Consider the following 19,963-nt stretch of genomic DNA (forward strand, 5'->3'; position numbering starts at 1 on the left):
AGAAAATGTAAAAATGCATTTTATATTATATGCAGCAGCTACTATGATTACAACCATGAAACATGCTCACTTATATAACCTACAGCAGATTTATATACTGAAAAAGGCAAAAGTTTTACTGAATAATCCATCTCTATATTTCTGCTGTAATACTGCTGTGAAGTTTTTTTTTCTGTTTATTTCCTGTAAAGTTCTAAACCCAAACCCACTGCATCACTGACTCTTATAAGTTCTGATCAATGTGACAAAACATCTGAGCATCTTTTTGTTCTGTTATACTGTTGTTCACTTCTGTATATGCTATTCAAGTCAATCACAGTTAATTCAATTCTTTCTTTCAATGTTTCCCTCTTGCTTCCACTCCAGGTGCACTGTGATGTGCTGTAGTAGCAGAAACAGTACTAGTGATGGCGCCAAAGTCCTAACTGGAGCAGCATCATGCCATTCTGTGTGCACATGCGTGTAAGGTTTCCACTGTTTATATTCATAGACTGTCTGACTGTGTAGGTGTCATTGAAGAGCCCCTCCCCCGTCTCTCTCTGTGATGCTGCTGCCGAATTGCCCATCACTGAAGGGCAGAGGGTGATATTCTTCTCATAACGTCCACTCTATCCGTCCTTCTTCCCTCTGGAGTGAAGGATGGCGATGATCTGGATGCAGACAGAGAAGGCAGTCGTGCAAGAGCTACAGCGCAGATTGAGCAATGCCTCTCACAACATTGGTAAGAAGAACTGTAAAATGAGTATGTTTGTCACTCAGCTAGTCAGTTTCCATTTATTAAAGAGCTACTTGTTTCTGTTTAAATGCCTCTACACATTGAGTGGCTTATTGATATCTTCGGTCCTGTTTTTCAGTGGTAAGGATTATTCACTTTTTGAATATTACAGCAGTACTACAGAATAATTTTATACGTAGCCACAAATTTTGGTCACTTCATGGGCAAAGTATCGGCCAAATCATAGCCGAGGTGATGTTTGGAACAACGACACTCCTGCTTGTGTGATATTGTTTAGTTAAAATATTTACCCTGACATGTGAAAAAATAGTTTATTTTCTATATTATATTATATTATATTATATTATATTATATTATATTATATTATATTATATTATATTAATTATACTATATTATATTTATGATATTATTTTATGATATTATTTTAATCTTTTTTTTTTTTTTAAATGGAACAGTTTATTGAACCTTTATACAAAATATAAATGAAAACCTTAAAAAAGTTTGCATATATGTTTTGTGTTGTATCAAATTTGATACATCCATGTATGGCCCATATAGTGAGAATATGGTGCTCACGCTTGAGGAGGAAACAACACCTCATTCTTTTCAAAGGTGCAAACTGAGCAAAAAAATATGCAATTTGGTACATTTGTTTTTATTTATTTGGCCAAAAAGTATGATGAAATTCTGATTGCTTGCAATGTAATTCAAATAGATTTTTATAAAAAAAAATTTATAACAGACTACTGGTGTAACATGAATATAAATATCAGTAGAATATGTCACTCTATATGTATCAATAATATGTCGTTGTAAGATGATATTTAAATGCTGTAGTTTTGATTATGGGGGCAATCTGCTAAAAACTAAAAAGTGTGAACTAGGGCAGAAGGCATGTAGAAGATTGTGTACAACATGTTTTTCAGCAAAGGATTGATCATGTTGATCATTTATAGGCCTTAGTAATGAATGTATCAAATATGATACAAAAGGGATTCAGAACATATTCAGAAGCCAAAGGCAGGAAGAGAATTCCAAAAACTGTCCTGTGAGATTCATGCTGGGGGGTGACTTGACCAAAGTGAGTTTGTGTTTGGCAGAGTTACTGCTGAGTACAAAAACAGATACCATAAAACACAGTTTTCCACAGTAGTAGCTCGGCTTGCTGCAGTAGTTACTACACAGGCTGTAGGTAGAAGCATGTATGTCGTTTAACTAAGAGCTGTTCTGAAATTAAGTTTAGTAGCTGATGCTTTAACAATTGCAGTCAACCGTTTGAGTTTAGTATCATGTAGTGTTAGGATCGTAAAGCATAACTAAAAGAACATTGTGAGGTCAGGTATCAGACGGCAAGAAAGGGGAGAGTTATGCTGAGGAAATCCAGGAAAAGGCGTCCCAAACAAGGCAGTGATTGTGGAGAGCTTCCTCTGGTCCCGCTGACACAAGGACAGAGTGAGTGAAAGCATGCTTACACTGTCAAAAATTCACAATTTAGATGATTGTACAGCGCAATGCCTTTCAGAATATTAAATATTTCATATTTGGTAGAAGTCTCTCATGCTCACCAAGGCTGCATTTATTTAATCAAAAATTAAAAATTAAAATAACTATTTTATATTTTAAAATATTATATTTAAATACATCTTGAGCTTCAAGAAGAACATCTAACTATCTGTGGTAAAGTCACAAATGTGCTTATTTGATTTGTAACCTATAGAAATAGTCTCAAATCTTTATTTATTTTCTTTTACATTTTTCAAAATCCTACAACTTTGTTTATTTACAGGTTTAAATTGAGATTTTGAATCTTATATTTCAAAATAGCCTTTGACTTTTGGACCCCGCTATACAGTGTGTGCAGTGATATTCGTAATATTGTGTACTAAAACGTTACAGCCATTTATTGTGAAATAGATTATATATGTGTGCGTCTGAACTTTAGTTTGACTAAGTTTGGGCTGCATTTCCCAAAAGCATTGCAAGCTAAGTTGACCAGACCATTGGTGGAAATAGTTCTATGAGTATGATCTAGGCTTATAATGCTTTTGGGAAACACAGCCCTGGACTGGAGCAATATTTTTGCCCACGCAGACTCCTAAGGAAAAGTGTGTATTTACATTTGTATGTGTGTCTGAAAGAGAGAGAGGTTTACCAGTGCTAGAGAGATTTACCAGACTAAAAAGACTCTGTTTTCTTCTTTTAAATGTTATCTGTTGGTTTGAATGGCTACTGAGTGACTTTTGAATTCAGCTTTTATCTTTCCCTCCTCAGCAAGATCAGATGGCACTCAGATTCCTCTTATACTGGGGAGAAACCAACCAAACACAGACTCACACAGGGTTTCATTCATACACCAATGTGATGGGGGAAGGGGCTCCTGGGGGGGCGGCGGACTCTTTTTGGGGTGATTGTGCCGACACAGACAGACATGGAAAGAGTGAAAACAAAGGAAGTACAGTGCTTTACAGTCAGTGATCCATCACTGTTATCAGTTATAAAAATGTTACAGGTGAAGGGAACCTGTGTATGTGCGTCAGGGGACCAGTTCATTCCAGGAAGTCTGGAAGTGAGCGGGGAGAGAGAGGGAGATAGAGAGAGAGAGAGAGAGAGAGAGAGAGAGAGAGAGAAACAGGAAGTCATTAACTGGTGCACCTGTCCCAGGTAGCTCATTCTGAGATCACTGCATATGGTTACAAGACAACCGGGGATTTAGTGAGACATTGGAAAACAAGAGGAAGAGAGAAACAGAGGAATGGATGTACAGAACAGAGGGAAAACTGTGTGCATTCCTCTAACAGAGGTTGAGAAATATTACCAATTTTCCAGATGTTGCCACTGGCTCGAAAGTAAGTGAGGACATATTTTATTTGAATTGTTTTTAAATATTTTATACAATTATTTGATTTGTTAATTTGTTATTTACTCCATTTGCACTATTGTTATTTCTGACAAAGATTTCTGACAAATTTTGCAGTTTTGTCATACAAATAAAGTATTGATTATAATTGATTAGAACTGAGAGCAGGAGAGATAGAACAAACAAGGGCTACCATAAAATCACATTTGAAATGCGACAGCTGATTTTCTGTCCAGTGTGTGTGAATATCCTAAGGGGGTAAATCTGACTCCAATGGGACAGCACACTCTTGTTTTAGAAGAACAAAAGACGGCAACGGATGTATTCTCCCTCTTTTCAGGCCTCTTCTGTCATTCACTTTTAAGTACCGCTTCTAATATCTGATTGGCGTCTAGGTTTTAAAAAAAAATGAAGTTAAAAAACATTGAGACCATGATATAATATACAATAGAAGGTGTGGGCATGCAGATAATTAGTTGTATGCACTTTGTGGCACTATATCCAGAGGTGGTTTTGGTTGAGATAGGAAATCACCTGCTCTTTTCTTTCTAAACATATCTGATGTGCCATTGACCAGAGCATGGGAATTGCTTTGGGCAAGATTCACCTCCCTCAGATGGTAATAAACACCAGCCAAAGACACAATACATTCAAGACAGCCAGTAATATATTAGTGTGTGTGTCCAGACTCTGTAGGGTCTTCTTACCTGTGGTTTATTTCATCTTATCAATTAACAACAATAAGATAAGTGCTATTTTTCATTGTGTTATTTGCTGTTGTTCAAGTTAGGGCACTGTAAAAGATTTGCAGCAGAGTGTTTTACACTTAATTTAAAGGGTGATACTGCAGGATCATTGTCTTGCCCTGGGTTACAGGGAGAACTAGAACACTCCTGTTATAATGAACGATGCTGTCCCGGTCAACTGTTGATGAGATGTTTGTGTGTCTCTGTGTGTTTGTTACAGATGAGATCATGCAGAAGGAGTCCAGTCCTCTCTTTGCTGCTGACATCATCACTGAGCTCAAGAGACAGTTTGCATTCCTGTCAGGTAAATATTCTTTCTTTATCCATGAAACTGAAATATTATCCAGGGACCTACTGTAAGGACCCACAAGGAAAAAACTAAAACAAATTATATCTCAATTGTGTGTCATATAAAGCAGATGGAGACTTTTGCTTATGCATTTTTAATTATTGGATAAGTTTCCTAAAAAAAACTTCAAATCAGATCTCAACAAGGTCTCCAAGGTTGTCAACATACTAAAATCTGGAGTCAGATATTTCAATGCAAACTCAAATATTTCTTATCAAATTCCTCCATGACTAAAGTTATGCCAGCCACATTTTTATTTTAGGAGGAATCTTACTCATACAACACATTTATTGTATATTGCAATAGTAATACTTTCCTTTATCTAAATGAGGGTAAGCAATCCATTTAAAAAAAGATTGTAGTATAAAATAGTTCTTCAATAAGAGCACACAAAATTATGTATTTGAATATGTAACAGCATAAACGTTAGTGCACATGTACGTATGTGTAGATTTGTTAGTCAAAATTCACTTCCCATTATTTCCTGCTTCTGTCTATAATCGCTGGTTGGATAATTTCTTTGAACTGAATGTGTTTCTCTGGAAAGCAAGTAAAAACGATGGAGATGAAAAATATATTCTGGTGTTTAAAAACACTTTTGTGAGATGTGGGTATGTACATAGACTGCAGCTTTAAGGATTTCATCTGAATATGTGTTGTTTTTGATGACAGGTTGTTACCATGAAACTGAACTGAGTCAACATGCTTGCACAATCTCTGTCCTGTTGTCATGGAGACAGGGAGAAGAAGGCATGACTTGCCAAATTTATATTTTTGTCACATTGGGATCTTCACCCAGTGGCTTTCTCTGTCTCTCTATTTCTCTTTCGATTCCATCACCGCTGTCTTCTCTCTGTCTTATCACCGATGTTTCACTTTGTATATTCATCCTGATTTGAAGGAGCGAATAGTTGGGAAGAATAAAGTGACGTTTTTGAGACTCGCTTTATACATTGGTATAATCATAGTTTCTATCCTGAGGGAATACTGACAACACTTATGTGTCTTTATCTCTTCATTTTATCTTGTTTATTATTATATTTATTAATGAGACTTGGTGAGGAGAGGCTCTATACTATACTAGGTTCACTATATTAGACCAATTACTTTTCAATCACTTTTCTAAGCAGTAAAATGGGCAAAACAATCCCAAACCCAAACCTAGAAATCAGGATATCAATGAGACTTAGTCTCTTTTGACAATATAGTAAGTAACAATATACACTGACTAACAATATGACAAGTTAGTAGCAAAGTACACTATTGTTCAAAGGTTTGGGGTCCTTAAGATATCCTTTTATTTTAAGAAATTAATACTTTTCATTCAGTAAAAATGCATTCAATTGGTCAAAAGTGACGGTAAAGACTTTTACATTACTGCAAAAACAAAAAACAAAAAACAACTTCATCAAAAGATATATAATATAATAATCAACCAAATCCTTGGTCAAAAACATTAAAAAAATCTTTGACCTCAAAATTTTGAACTTAAGTGTAGCTACATGCAAAATACCAACAGAACACCTTAGCAACTGCATAGCAACAGCGTGGTTATCACCCATAACAAGCTAGCGTCATTATAGTTTTACAAAGGCAGGTGGTGTAGTGTATATGGCTTGTACATTTTTTTTTTTTTTTTGGTAATTGAGGCTCAGTCTTGTCAATGGTGCAGCAGGGATAAAATAGGGTTTTAAAGCCAAAATTCTTGATGCTAGCTGCCAAACAGATTATAAGAACACTAACAAGCCGATCTGGTATTATGTCACAGTTTGTCTATCACAGACCTCTCAAACACTGTTGTTCAATAGCAGTAGCACACAATATGAAAACTGTGGCATAGCATACAGGTGGTGTGAGCATTGGTTTTCATTGGCTTGCCTGTGTGCTAATTTAAGATCTCTGATGCATGCCAACACAGACGCAGCACAGTTTCTGATTTGTATTGCCCCCTGCTGTTTGCTCGTTGAACAGATTATAGGAGCAGGATTTTCCTCTTTGATTCTTCATATTTCTGTCTATCTATTTTAGGGGGGAGAGGACAAGATGGAAGCCCTATCATTATCTTCCCAGAATTCTCTTCCTTTTGTGAAATTGGAGACCAAGAGTTTCGTAATGTTCTTACTTACCTGACAAGTATTCCCAGGTAAATGCACACATCAACACACGTTTGAATATCATACATGCTGACAGCAGTATCACATGTTCATGTGTCTACATCAGTCTGAGTGCAGCAGGTGTGGGCTTTATCGTAGTGATTGATAGGCGTCGAGATCGGTGGACGTGTTTAAAGGCAACATTACTGCGTATCTCAGTAAGTCTAACTGAATCTCACACATAGACGCACATAAATATTGTCTTCAATAATATTTTTGCAAATACTTCACACACATTTGGATATTTTGTTTTATTGTCTATAATATATATGTGTGCTTTCTTATGTGTCTGTGTGTAGGGCTGGTTTCCTGCTAATCTTCGGCTTGTTCTGGTGCTGAGACCCAGTGCTATCCTGCAGCGAACGTTATCTGATGTGTTCTTCAAACTCCACAGAGATGACTTTAAAGTACCGGTAAGTAACCCAAATGTGTGTTATGTTTGTACAGGCCACATCTGTTTGTGTGTGTCATGTCGTTGTAAATAACGAAGCCTGCGTGTATTGAAGGTCATCATGCTAAGTTCAGTGGCTGATCTGCACTCTTATATTGATCGGAGTCAACTGACACAAGAACTGGATGGCTCTCAATACTACTGCCACAAGACCTGGATTTCTCATCGCACTGTAAGACCAAACACACATCTTAAAGTTGCACTCTGTATTTTTTTACACTTATACCTAGTGGTGTGGTGTGGTGTCAGCATCACTTGAAATCGAATTGCTTTCCAATTTATTTGTAGAAATGCATAATTTGCAGTCAACCCTGATTTAATTTATTTAATGAGTGACAGTGCCAAATAATCGGGGGGATAAAGTGAAATCATATTCATAATGTTAATAATGTACAGCTTTTTATGTGATTGCAACATTGCGGCCTCCATGAGATGACCTGCTTCATGTACTGTAAAGGTACGCTCACATTAATGTAATTACAGCAAAATTCTGCGTACAAAAAGGTCTATTGTCTATCGTCAATAGTGTAGCAAAGAAACACAGCTCTCACAGAAGTCACTTTCAAAGCAAGTAGCTTTCTGTTGGTCAACATGGTGAATTCACTTGGCCAACTTAAAGCTGTTGCGAAATCTGTGTTGGGAAAAAGTGGATTTCTATTGAAATGACTGGATCTCGCCTGCAAAAATTTGCTGAACAATCATAAAACATCTTTCATTGGGCTATCAATAAAACTTTCTGGCATTTCATTGAATATGATTGAAATATTGTAAAAGTGAATTTAATTACGTTTTATGTGTAATGTTTTTAATTGGAGAAAAATTTGAGTACATTAAAAACATTAAAAACCTCACTGCATACACAAAATCAATCAAGCTACACCAGTGATATACATCATATGTGAAATTATGATTTCTTTGTGCTCATAGGATCTAGAAAGCTTTGCTGCATTTGTGAAGAGGATGGCTCAGAGACTGCAAGTGTTCGGCAGAGAGCTGGCAGAAACAGAGCTGCCTAACAACCACCTAACAGCCGGCAATCTGCTCAATACACACACCAGCAGAAAAGACCGTTTGAAAGTATATAAAAAAGCATTCAATATGTTCAGTTTTCAAAATGTGCCACCTCACACATTCATTTGGGTTTTACAAAATTATTCTTTGCTTCATTGTTTTCTCTTTAGGAAGAGATGGCAGGAGCTCTCAGCCAAGGACGGAAACTCTTGGAGAACATCAGGGAACCGGTCCGCAGAGATCCGGACAGCAGTCTCAACCCCGATCAGCTTGAGAATCTTGCTACAGTGCACAGGTAAATCTGTGACTCTTCCTTAGTAGATATAACTTTTTCTCTTGTTATTAGTTGTTGTTCTGCATCTGAATCTCAAAAAAATACTGTATAAATATATATTATATATATACACAGTATATCATCCCGACATGCTCATTCTCAATGTATAATTTGAATTTTAATGGTTTGACCTATTCAGGAAACATAATGGACAAGCATTATCACATTGGCAGAGTGATTCACATGATTTTACGGTTGTATCTCACCGTTACCTCATGCTTTAGGACCTCAATATATACAGCATAATTGAGATTAGTGTTATTTTAGTATTATTTATATAATAATAGACTATAATACTATTTAGTATTTATTAATATTTTGAACTTACTTGTTCTTTTTTGTCTTTTTATTAGTTTTTTATATGTAGATTTAATCAATTATTATTATTTTATTAATTATTTTATTAGTCATTTTAGTATTTTAACTTAAACCTATTTAGGCTGTTTCAGTTAGTTTCCAAAGCAACATTTCTAATGAAAACTTTTCATTAAATATTCATGCTTTATTTCATTTCAATTTTAGTTCAAATACCGACAACAATTTTGAATAGTTTTAGTTAACAATAACAACACTGGAAGTTTATACACAATTTCATATTTCATCCAATATACATGTAATATTTGTTTTGTTTAATGTATGCACTGTCAATTATTTCCTCAATCAGATTTCTGAATGATAATCAACTCATATGTCCCTCTCTCTCTTGTTCCCTGCCAACTTGCAGGCTATTATCCCAGTTGAATGAGAGTTCTACAGCATTTGATGAGTTCTGGATTCAGCATCAAAATAAATTGGAGCTATGTTTGAAACTCTGCCAGTTTGAGCACAGCTTTCAACAGGTCTTGCTTTTAAAATACATAATTTACTGCTTATTCTTATTACTGAAATACATTAGCATTTACTAATAATATTTGCACTCTGTTTTCTTATGCTATGGTGTTGTAGTTGCAAACCGAGCTGGAGCAGGCAACAGAAATGCTGAATACTTTCTCAGATATTGGAATAAGCCCCGCCCAAACAGAACATCTCCTTCAAGAACTGACCAATCACGAAAAGAAAGTCTGTGTGAGTCTCCACCGACAGAATAATTATTGTGTAATCATTCATCCACACATATATGCATGGATGTGTCAGTCTAATTGATATGAAAGATTTCAGTAAGCCTTGTGATGAATACCTCCTCTCTAACACACCTCCTTTTTCAGCAGGAAGTGCTAGACAGAGTAAAATCTCTGGTTGCCGAAGGCCAAGGATTGATTGACAGCTCTCAGAATGTTGATGACAGTGTTGCAGTAAAATGCAGTGAGCTACAGAAAGCGAGAGATAACCTCATCCAAGAGCTAAAAGACAAGAGGAACATGCTGACACAGGCTATGGAGCTACATAGAAGACTGGACACGGTGACTAGAAATACACAAACATGCACATATTTATATTTGAATATATTTATATAAATCTTTCAATTACCAGTTTAACCATTAATTTACACCTCCCATAAAGCTTTTATGACAGAACTAGTTTAATTTCCCAGCAGGGGAGATCTGGAGTGATGGTGCATAAAGTCCTCACCTTCACTCAGCTACATGCAAATTCTCTACACACACGCACAGACATGTGTACCACACATTCTTACTGTATATGCAAATCTGTTTCAACCACATCCTCTTCTGTACTTTTTCTCTTTTAGGTGTGTAAATGGTGTGATGATGGGATTTACATGCTAGCATCACAGCCTCTTGACAAGTGCCAATCACAGGAGGGGGCGGAGTCAGCACTGTCAGAGCTGGAGTTTTACCTGGAGACAGCCAATGAGAAACAGCAGTGGGAGATCAGCACAGTTTGGCTGGAATATGAGAGCATACTGAACAATGAGCTAAGGGTGAGGCAATATGAATTCATAACAATATGTGCAACTCGCTTATAATTCAGATTCAATTCAATTACATTTTTAGTCAACAGCATAAAAGTAAATGGAAAAATTATTGTTTGCCACTGCCAGTCAGTTTTTATTAATGTAAATAAATAAAAATGTATTAAGAAATCCTTTAAAATCTTTTACAAATAATGAATAATTATATATATATATATATATATATATATATATATATATATATATATATATATGTATGTATGTATGTATGTATGTATGTATGTATGTATGTATGTATGTATGTATGTATGTATGTATGTATGTATGTATGTATGTATGTATGTATGTATGTATGTATGTATGTATGTATGTATATATATATATATATATATATATATATATATATGTATGTGTGTGTGTGTGTGTGTGTCAATTAGTATATATGTGTCAATTAGTATATAAGCAAATAGTATTAATATATAAGTATATAGTATGTAAATGTAAAATAATATAATGTTATATATTGTGTTATATTATATTGCATAATCTGTCATGATACAGGAGCAGGTGAAGCGTGCATTTGAGAAGAAAGCCTCACTACAGGAGATGTTTGAGAGGAGGAGGGTTAGCCTAAAAAAACTAGCAGCCAAGCAAACACGCCCTGTCCAGCCTGTGGCCCCTCGACCAGAGTCACTCTCATCTCCTGGTATGTATGTATATCTGCCTGCCTGTCTGTCTGTCTATCTGCCTGTCTGTCGTGTAAAATTGAGGCAATTGGATTATTTCTCTCTTTCAGCTCACAGGGATCATGAGAACATCTGTCTTAGTGAGGACTCAGACAGCAGGGTGTCCTGTAAAGAAGTGTGTTTAATTAATCTATAATACCCTCAGTGTATTTTTCAATCATTTTAAATCCCTCTCTTTGTATAAACAAATGCTATAAACCTCTTACTCTATCTCTTGTGTAGTGAACTCTATGTAAGTTACTCAATAATGATCCTCACTATGTAGGTAAGCTTTGATCAAGTTGACAGGAGCAGTCGCAATGCTTCTGTATCTGAGGAGGAGGAAACGCTGGCTATCCTACGCAGGTCAGTCCAGGGTCAAAGGGGAAAGGGGGAATGTGGCTTTTTAGACCATCAACACCCCTCTACAGTGTAGTAATTAACTGTTTTTCATTGTGCGTTTGTTCTGTGTTTGTTCACAGGCATGTAATGAATGAGTTACTGGAAACAGAGAGAGCATATGTGGAAGAGCTTATGTGTGTTTTGCAAGTGAGTGAATCTGTCAGTTCTTTCATTAATATTTATTCATCTTCACATCAAGAAACTAAATTGTATTATGTGGGAGGACATATTCCTTTAAATGTGTGTGTGCTGTAGGGATATGCTGCTGATATGGACAACCCCTCCATGGCTTCTCTCATCCCTGCAGCCCTGCAGAACAAGAAGGATGTGTTATTTGGGAACATGCAAGAGATTTATAATTTCCACAAAAGGTGAGCACCATTGAAAATGGCAATGACAACATTGAAATGTAAACAGTATTTGCAGAATAGTTAGTAGAATCATTAGTTAGGATGTAAAGCCTGATTCCTTTTTGAGAATTGTTTGTTCGCAGATTTCACTGATTAAACCAATCCAGATCAAATAAATTTCACAATTCATTTTAAATTCCTCTCTTTCAGAATATTCCTCAAAGAGCTGGAGACTTACACTGACTGTCCTGAGCTTGTGGGCCGCTGCTTTTTAGACTGGGTGAGTTTTATAAAACTAGCAAGAAAAGCTTTTTTTTTTTGACGTATGAAACAAACTTTTTAAAGTTTATTTTTCTCAGTGATGCTCAGGCCTTTGGTCATTGTGGTTGTTTAGATGAGGGAGCTGCAGATCTATGAGAAATACTGTCACAACAAGCCTCGTTCTGAGAGCCTCTGGAGGCAGTGCTCAGACTGCGCCTTCTTCCAGGTATGCATGCACACATACATATTTAAAACAACATACTACTGCTACATACTATATATATATATATATATATATATATATATATATATATATATATATATATATATATATATATATATATATATATATATATATATATATATATATATATATATATATATATAATATACAATGTTCAATTTGCATGTAAAATTTGGAAGACCTACATTTGCCAAAAATGTAGTTCACAGTGTGAAACACTATATACCACAAACCAATGTCCCACACCTGACTTTCCATATTCAGAGTGACAAATAATCCGGAAGTAATATGATTTTTACCATCATCTTCTTCATTCATTATTTGATTGGACTTCCAATAGATTTTTACAAAATTGGACTAAAATGCAAAATGAACACTGTTGAAATGTTTGAAACATGTATATGTGAATATTGAAGACTGTTTTCCATGCTTGTTTTTTTAAATACTGTGGAACACGCAGTGCATACTGCATACTCTAGTATTCTATTCCAAACACACACTCTCTCACACACATACACACTAACCACAAGTTGTTGTTGACATCAGGCCCTCTCTATGAAAGAGTGCCATTTGAACAACTTTACCACATTGTGTTTGTTCATCAGGAGTGTCAGAAGAAACTAGAGCACAAGCTGGGGCTGGACTCATACTTACTAAAGCCTGTGCAGAGGATCACTAAATACCAGCTCCTGCTGAAGGTACTAGAGTGTGTGTGTGTGTGTGTGTGTGTGTGGAGATGTTTTAACTAAAGGGTTTGTTTTAGACATCTGAATATGAGATAAATGGTAAGCACTGCATTTCAGTATGAATTACTCTGTATTCTAAATACTTGTTATTGATCTTATTCTGAACGATTCCTCCTTGCATTTCATTTTTTTTAAATTAGTTTTTACCTCGTAATCTTCAATAATAAATGTCTTCTCGATCTTCTGGTGAAAACAACTTCTCTCTGGTGACGTATGCTGGATTTTTCCTATAATTTAGTCTGTTTAAACCCCACTCCTTTCTTACAATCGACTGCAAACTCAGATCTGCCTCCATCCTCAGATCTGCCTCCATCCAATCAACAACCAAAGGAAAGAACCAAGTCCCCGCCATACTTTTTTTCTTTTTTCGATAATCTGTTTCACATTTCCAGGGTTCTCAGAAGCCAAAGTCGCCATAGTTGGGTAAATTTCTTTATTGGTGAATGGATATAATATTTTTGTAGTTCCATTTGCTCCAGTAGCAAAAGAAAAACATCTGTGATGCCGTTTCCATGACTTTCCAAATGAGGGAAAAATATAGAGAGATTGATTAAGTTGGTCAGAAGAGAGAAAGATGTGAAATTTATATGTATTATGTAATAAAAAAAATCTTTTAAATGTGTGTTTGTGTGTGATTTAGGAGATGATTAAGTACAGTAAAGGCTGCGAGGGCTCAGTGGAGCTGCAGGCAGCTCTTTCCTCCATACTAGGGATCCTGAAGGCTGTAAATGACTCAATGCATCTCATTGCCATCACAGGATATGAGGTAAAAAAACATACTCACACTTTACTCTCATCTTGCTCATCAATATTCATTAATGTTTTTTGTCACTCCTATTTATTCCACATTTACAAGCAATATATATTGATTCCATGCAGGGTAACCTTGGGGACCTGGGTCGCCTGCTGATGCAGGGGTCATTCAGTGTGTGGGCGGAGCATAAGAGGGGTCATGTGAAGGTGATAGAGTTGGCCAGGTTTAAGCCCATGCAGAGACACCTGTTCCTGCATGAGAAAGCTGTGCTCTTCTGCAAGAGACGAGAGGAGAGCGGAGAGGGATATGAGAAAGCCCCCTCATATAGCTTCAAACAGGAGCTCAGCGTGAGTATATTAACATTTAATAATGCTTAGCTAAAGATTGCCATCACTTCTATGATGTTCAATTAATCATAGCATTTCTCCCATGCTGAGGAAAATCTCTATATAGAAAAAATGTTGTGACTACCAGAGTTGCATCTTTCAAAGGCCCTTTTCCAGATCTGACGTTTTTCTAAAATAGCAAATGCAATATTTCAGGTATATTTTATGGGACATTAGCATGTTATTTCGGAGTGTCTATTTACACTCTGCAAATTGCCTGCCTTGTTGGCAGAGGCTATTTACTCTAACTCCGCCCACTGGTGTCTGGTTGGGATAGACAAAATTACAGAAGACGTTGGATTGTTGACAGTAGCAGTAGGCATGGCAGAAAGTTTTAGACCTTAGTTCAAATCTACCTTTGCTGCTCAACTCACTCTACTCCCTTTTCCCAACACATATCAGATCAGAAAGGCAATTATTTTTAATAAAAATAAAGAAAAACCTCTAAAAGTGGAAATAAAGTATTTAACGTGTGTTTAATAATTAAGTGTTTATCTGTTAGCGGTAGGGGTAGGGAGGGCTTTATTCTCTCAATAAGGCATCATTTTTTATAAATATAATAATTTACACTGTTATTGCATACCGTTTCATGTACAGCAATACTGATGTATTTATTATATATATTTTTTTTAATGCAGGAACCATTTATAACATGGACAAACTCAAATATTTAAACTTTTTTGGTGAAATGCCCTGCAGAAAACATTTTGTATAAAGTGCTTTTTTATATAATTCAATTTGTGCATAAGATTGTGCCTAATTTACATATTTATAGAATAAAATGTGCTAGGTCACAAAAATGTGTGTGTGTGTATATATATATATATATATATATATATATATATATATATATATATATATATATATATATATATATATATATATATATATATATATATATATATATATATATATATATATATATATATATATATATATATATATATATATATATATATATATACATATACATATACAGTGAGGAAAATACGTATTTGAACACCCTGCTATTTTGCAAGTTCCACTTAGAAATCATGGAGGGGTCTGAAATTTTCATCGTAGGTGCATGTCCACTGTGAGAGACATAATCTAAAAAAAAAAATATCCAGAAATCACAATGTATTTTTTAACTATTTATTTGTATGATACAGCTGCAAATAAGTATTTGAACACCTGAGAAAATAAATGTTAATATTTGGTACAGTAGCCTTTGTTTGCAATTACAGAGGTCAAACGTTTCCTGTAGTTTTTCACCAGGTTTGCACACACTGCAGGAGGGATTTTGGCCCACTCCTCCACACAGATCTTCTCTAGATCAGTCAGGTTTCTGGCCTGTCGCTGAGAAACATGGAGTTTGAGCTCCCTCCAAAGATTCTCTATTGGGTTTAGGTCTGGAGACTGGCTAGCCACGCCAGAACCTTGAAATGCTTCTTACAGAGCCACTCCTTGGTTATCCTTGCTGTGTGCTTCAGGTCATTGTCATGTTTGAAGACCCAGCCTCGACCCATCTTCAATGCTCTAACTCAGGGAAGGTTAGAGGTTGTTCCCCAAAATCTCTTAATACATGGCCCCGGTCATCCTCTCCTTAATACAGTGCAGTCGCCCTGTCCCATGTGCAGAAAAACACCCCCAAAGCATGATGCTACCACCCCCATGCTTCACAGTAGGGATGGTTTTCTTGGGATGGTACTCATCATTCTTCTTCCTCCAAACACGTTTAGTGGAATTAGTTCTATTTTGGTCTCATCTGACCACATGACTTTCTCCCATGACTCCTCTGGATCATCCAAATGGTCATTGGCAAACTTAAGACGGGCCTGGACATGTTCTGGTTTAAGCAGGGGAACCTTCCGTGCCATGCATGATTTCAAACCATGTCTTAGTGTATTCCCAAAATTAACCTTGGAAACGGTGGTCCCAGCTCTTTTCAGGTCATTGACCAGCTCCTCTCGTGTAGTTCTGGGCTGATTTCTCACCTTTCTTAGGATCATTGAGACCCCACGAGGTGAGATCTTGCATGGAGCCCCAGTCCGAGGGAGATTGACAGTCATGTTTAGCTTCTTCCATTTTCTAATGATTGCTCCAACAGTGGACCTTTTTTCACCAAGCTGCTTGGCAATTTCCCTGTAGCCCTTTCCAGCCTTGTGGAGGTGTACAATTTTGTCTCTAGTGTCTTTGGACGGCTCTTTGGTCTTGGCCATGTTAGGGGTTGGATTCTTACTGATTGTATGGGGTGGACAGGTGTCTTTATGCAGCTAACGACCTCAAACAGGTGCATCTAATTTAGGATAATAAATGGAGTGGAGGTGGACATTTTAAAGGCAGACTAACAGGTCTTTGAGGGTCAGAATTCTAGCTGATAGACAGGTGTTCAAATACTTTTTTTCAGCTGTATCATACAAATAAATAGTTAAAAAATCATACATGTGATTTCTGGATTTTTTTTTTTAGATTATGTCTCTCACAGTGAACATGCACCTACAATGACAATTTCAGACCCCTCCATGATTTCTAAGTGGGAGAACTTGCAAAATAGCAGGGTGTTCAAATACTTATTTTCCTCACTGTATAAATAATTTTTTCATACTTTAATAGCCTATTTACCTGATGGTCTCTTTTTGTCTTCATTAGATGGCTGCTATTGGAATAACAGAGCATGCTAAAGGGGACAGCAAGAAGTTTGAGATCTGGTCCAGTTCGAGGGATGAGGTCTACACAGTACAGGTGAGCACAAGAGTGTGCATCTTGAGTTCATATTTCTATTAAAAAGATTGTTACATGTGTTAAGTCTGGATTTATCAAATATCTGGTTTATATGTGGCTTTGTGATGTATGTTATCCGGTAGGCCGTGTCTGAGGAGGTTAAGACCATCTGGGTGACAGAAATCCGGAAACTTTTAACAGGACAGTTGGAGGCCTACAAAGGTATTGGTCTGGTTTTATGTTTGTTTGGAAAGAAATATGTGATGCACTCAGATGACCGATTTAACACAACGATGCATTAAATGCATGCTCTTGTTATGTAGAGGCAAGTCAACAGAGGGCACCTGAACAGTTCACCTCAGATACCAGCTCAACTAACAGGTACGATTACACACACAATCACATTTATATTGGATCTTATTTTATAACATGAAATTCATCACATCTTAAGACCTAACCTCAGGAGTGGAGGAGTGAAGAAACAGAAGACAGAAGAGGAAGGCAAAGAACTTGAGAACATTCTAGAACCTGGAACAACACAGAGAGCAAAAGGTGAGTGAAGAAATCCAACTCTACTACATGCATGCATACATCATGTCATTAGTGTGATTGATTGAACTTCCCCTTTAACTTCTTTCTGTTGCTTTTGGTGGTTTACAGGGTCTTCATTCAGCTTTGAGACGAAACCAAAACGACAGGATATCCGAAGTGACCCTACACCTCTAGGTGACCTATTTCAGCAGACTGAAAAACAGACATGAAGTTCACACGTTCTTGATATCTTCTCTTCAAGAGATTTTAAAAATAAAAATGGAAAATGGCTGATGCTAAAAACAGCTAATTCATTACCACCAAGCTCTCTAAAGTGTAAAGGCAGAAAATTAGCTGATCCTCAAAGGAATAGCTCACTCAAAACTCTGTCAGGTGTACTTCAGGCAATGTGCCATATTAAGAAGATGCGTAGATGTAGTCTGATTGGTTATTTTCCTCCCAGAAACAGGGCCACACCCTAACTTGGGCGGAGTCAGGTGGTTCAGTACATCAAGCCTGTTTCAGAATCGTAGGAGAGGTACACATACTGAGTACACACGTATGTGCACACTCATGCATACTCCACTGAGGTCTTACTAGAGTGGCATGTGCTTGTAGGTTGTATGTGTGTCTAATCTGATGCTTTCCGAGTGGTTCTGACCACATCTTTGTCTATACAAGATTGTTTCGGGTTAAGCTCTATCGACAGCATCGGTTACACAAAAAAATCATTTTGACTAGTCCCTCTTTTTGTAAAAACATACAAAAACGTGTTTATGGTAATAGATTTACAACGGAAGTTAATGGAGCAAGACATTACAGAGGGTTTCAAAACAAAAGTCCTTTTATTTATGCTGTTGATAGACATCAACTTGTATTGAACCCGGAACATTCCACTGACACACACCCACGCATGCTCTTTGTGTGGTTTGGGAAACGGTCACTGGTCTGTCCCTTGTCGATCACGTCACAATGAGGCTTCGCTGGTACTTTCTCTGTCATCTCTACGTGGCCCTCATTTATGTGTTCACCCTTACAATACAAACTCTGTTCCCCATCCTTTTAACTTCTTTCATTTTCTTCTGTTTGTCTCAGGTTGGTCAAAAGGATCTCTTTCGCTGGATGCCTCTGTGGAGCATGATGGATACTTTAGTGCAGAGGAGCAGATGAACTCTGACCCTGAAGAGGAGAAGGAAGATAAACTGGTGCAAGACCATGTCTGTTTTTTTACTGTTAGACTTTTAAAAAACGGTGTCATGTTTTAAGCATGTCCTCATCTTTATTTCAGTGTGAAGATGAGCTGCAGTCTATGAGAATAGAGGAAGAAATCCAGCTTCCTGAAGAGACTGAGGATCCTGAGGAATGAGAGTTGAGTGTGAATGTGTCCGTAATGCCATCAATGTACAGCATATACACTATGTGTCATGCAAAACTCTGAAAAAGAGGAAACATTAACTTTGAAGTTTTGCATACTCTTAAACATAAAGGTTCCTGATAGAACCGCGTGGTTTAGAATACCTGGAGAAAGCTGTCCATTAGCATTTACATTCATTTAAATGTTAATGTGACAAAAAAAAACTTTTTTGAGAGTACACATTTTAAATCGTTGTCAATGGAGAAAAATGCATTTTAGAACCATACATCTACCAGCAGGGGTCATAATAACCACTCAAAAACCAAAAGGTTAGTGTAAAAAAAAAAATGGTTATCAGCCTTCACATGGAGCTTTTTATTATTTAAATATATAAGAAACCATCTCTAGACTAAGATGTAAAAACCTATAATGTAACAGCAAGAACTTTTTGACTATATACAATGGAAAATGACTTTTGTTCTCATAACTCAAAGACCCATTGAAGAAGCTTTATTTTCAAGAGTGTAGTCTTAGAATCCACCAAAATAATGCATTTCCTCAGATACCTGAGCCGTCTCTTTACACACTGTCTTATAGTATGCTGTGATACATGTTTCATATCCCTTAAAACTTAGTAGTAATTTGTGCCACAGTAATTGTGTCTATACTGGGATATGGCATGTCTGTTGTCAAGTCCTGTGATCTCCAATGTGAATGCATGTGACAGTTGTTATACCATTGTGTGCAGAAAACTAGGACATACATGTAAAACAAGCATATCATATATGCAGATATTATTTCTCAAAGTGACTGTGATCACCCTGTGCCATTTGTATGTTAAATATGTTTACAAATCAATATTGTTTTATATATGCATATCAAAAAATAAAACCATAGTTGACTAATGAGTTTTGCCTATTTTGATTGGGCATTAAATGTATTAGGATTCTACATTTTGACTCTAAATTCTGCCCCTTGCAGAATCTGTGATAATGTGAAT

The 19,963-nt window shown here is 36.5% G+C and overlaps 1 protein-coding gene across 2 annotated transcripts; it reads left to right on the forward strand.

The window, feature by feature from the left end:
• Window positions 1–543: 543 nt before the first annotated feature.
• mcf2lb (mcf.2 cell line derived transforming sequence-like b) lies at window positions 544–19,870 on the forward strand. 2 transcript variants are annotated; one of them, XM_079821386.1, is made up of 30 exons: window positions 553–721; window positions 4,560–4,643; window positions 6,717–6,831; window positions 6,909–6,999; window positions 7,141–7,254; window positions 7,348–7,464; window positions 8,220–8,369; window positions 8,474–8,598; window positions 9,362–9,476; window positions 9,583–9,702; window positions 9,843–10,037; window positions 10,325–10,516; window positions 11,069–11,213; window positions 11,304–11,368; window positions 11,519–11,598; window positions 11,715–11,781; window positions 11,890–12,005; window positions 12,195–12,264; window positions 12,379–12,471; window positions 13,095–13,187; window positions 13,876–14,001; window positions 14,115–14,336; window positions 17,007–17,099; window positions 17,222–17,300; window positions 17,402–17,459; window positions 17,530–17,630; window positions 17,739–17,804; window positions 18,073–18,147; window positions 18,705–18,814; window positions 18,898–19,870. In XM_079821386.1, the coding sequence occupies exons 1-30, from the start codon at window positions 640–642 to the stop codon at window positions 18,973–18,975; spliced, it is 3,237 nt and encodes a 1,078-aa protein (XP_079677512.1). In that variant the 5' UTR covers window positions 553–639; the 3' UTR covers window positions 18,976–19,870. The 2 variants fall into 2 exon arrangements, with proteins under 2 accessions (XP_079677513.1, XP_079677512.1); XM_079821387.1 differs by lacking the exon at window positions 18,073–18,147 and having other exon boundaries at window positions 544–721.
• The last annotated feature ends 93 nt before the right edge of the window (window positions 19,871–19,963 follow it).

The sequence above is a fragment of the Gobio gobio genome (assembly GCF_949357685.1).
Source record: "Gobio gobio genome assembly, chromosome: 7".
Taxonomy (NCBI): Eukaryota; Metazoa; Chordata; class Actinopteri; order Cypriniformes; family Gobionidae; genus Gobio; species Gobio gobio.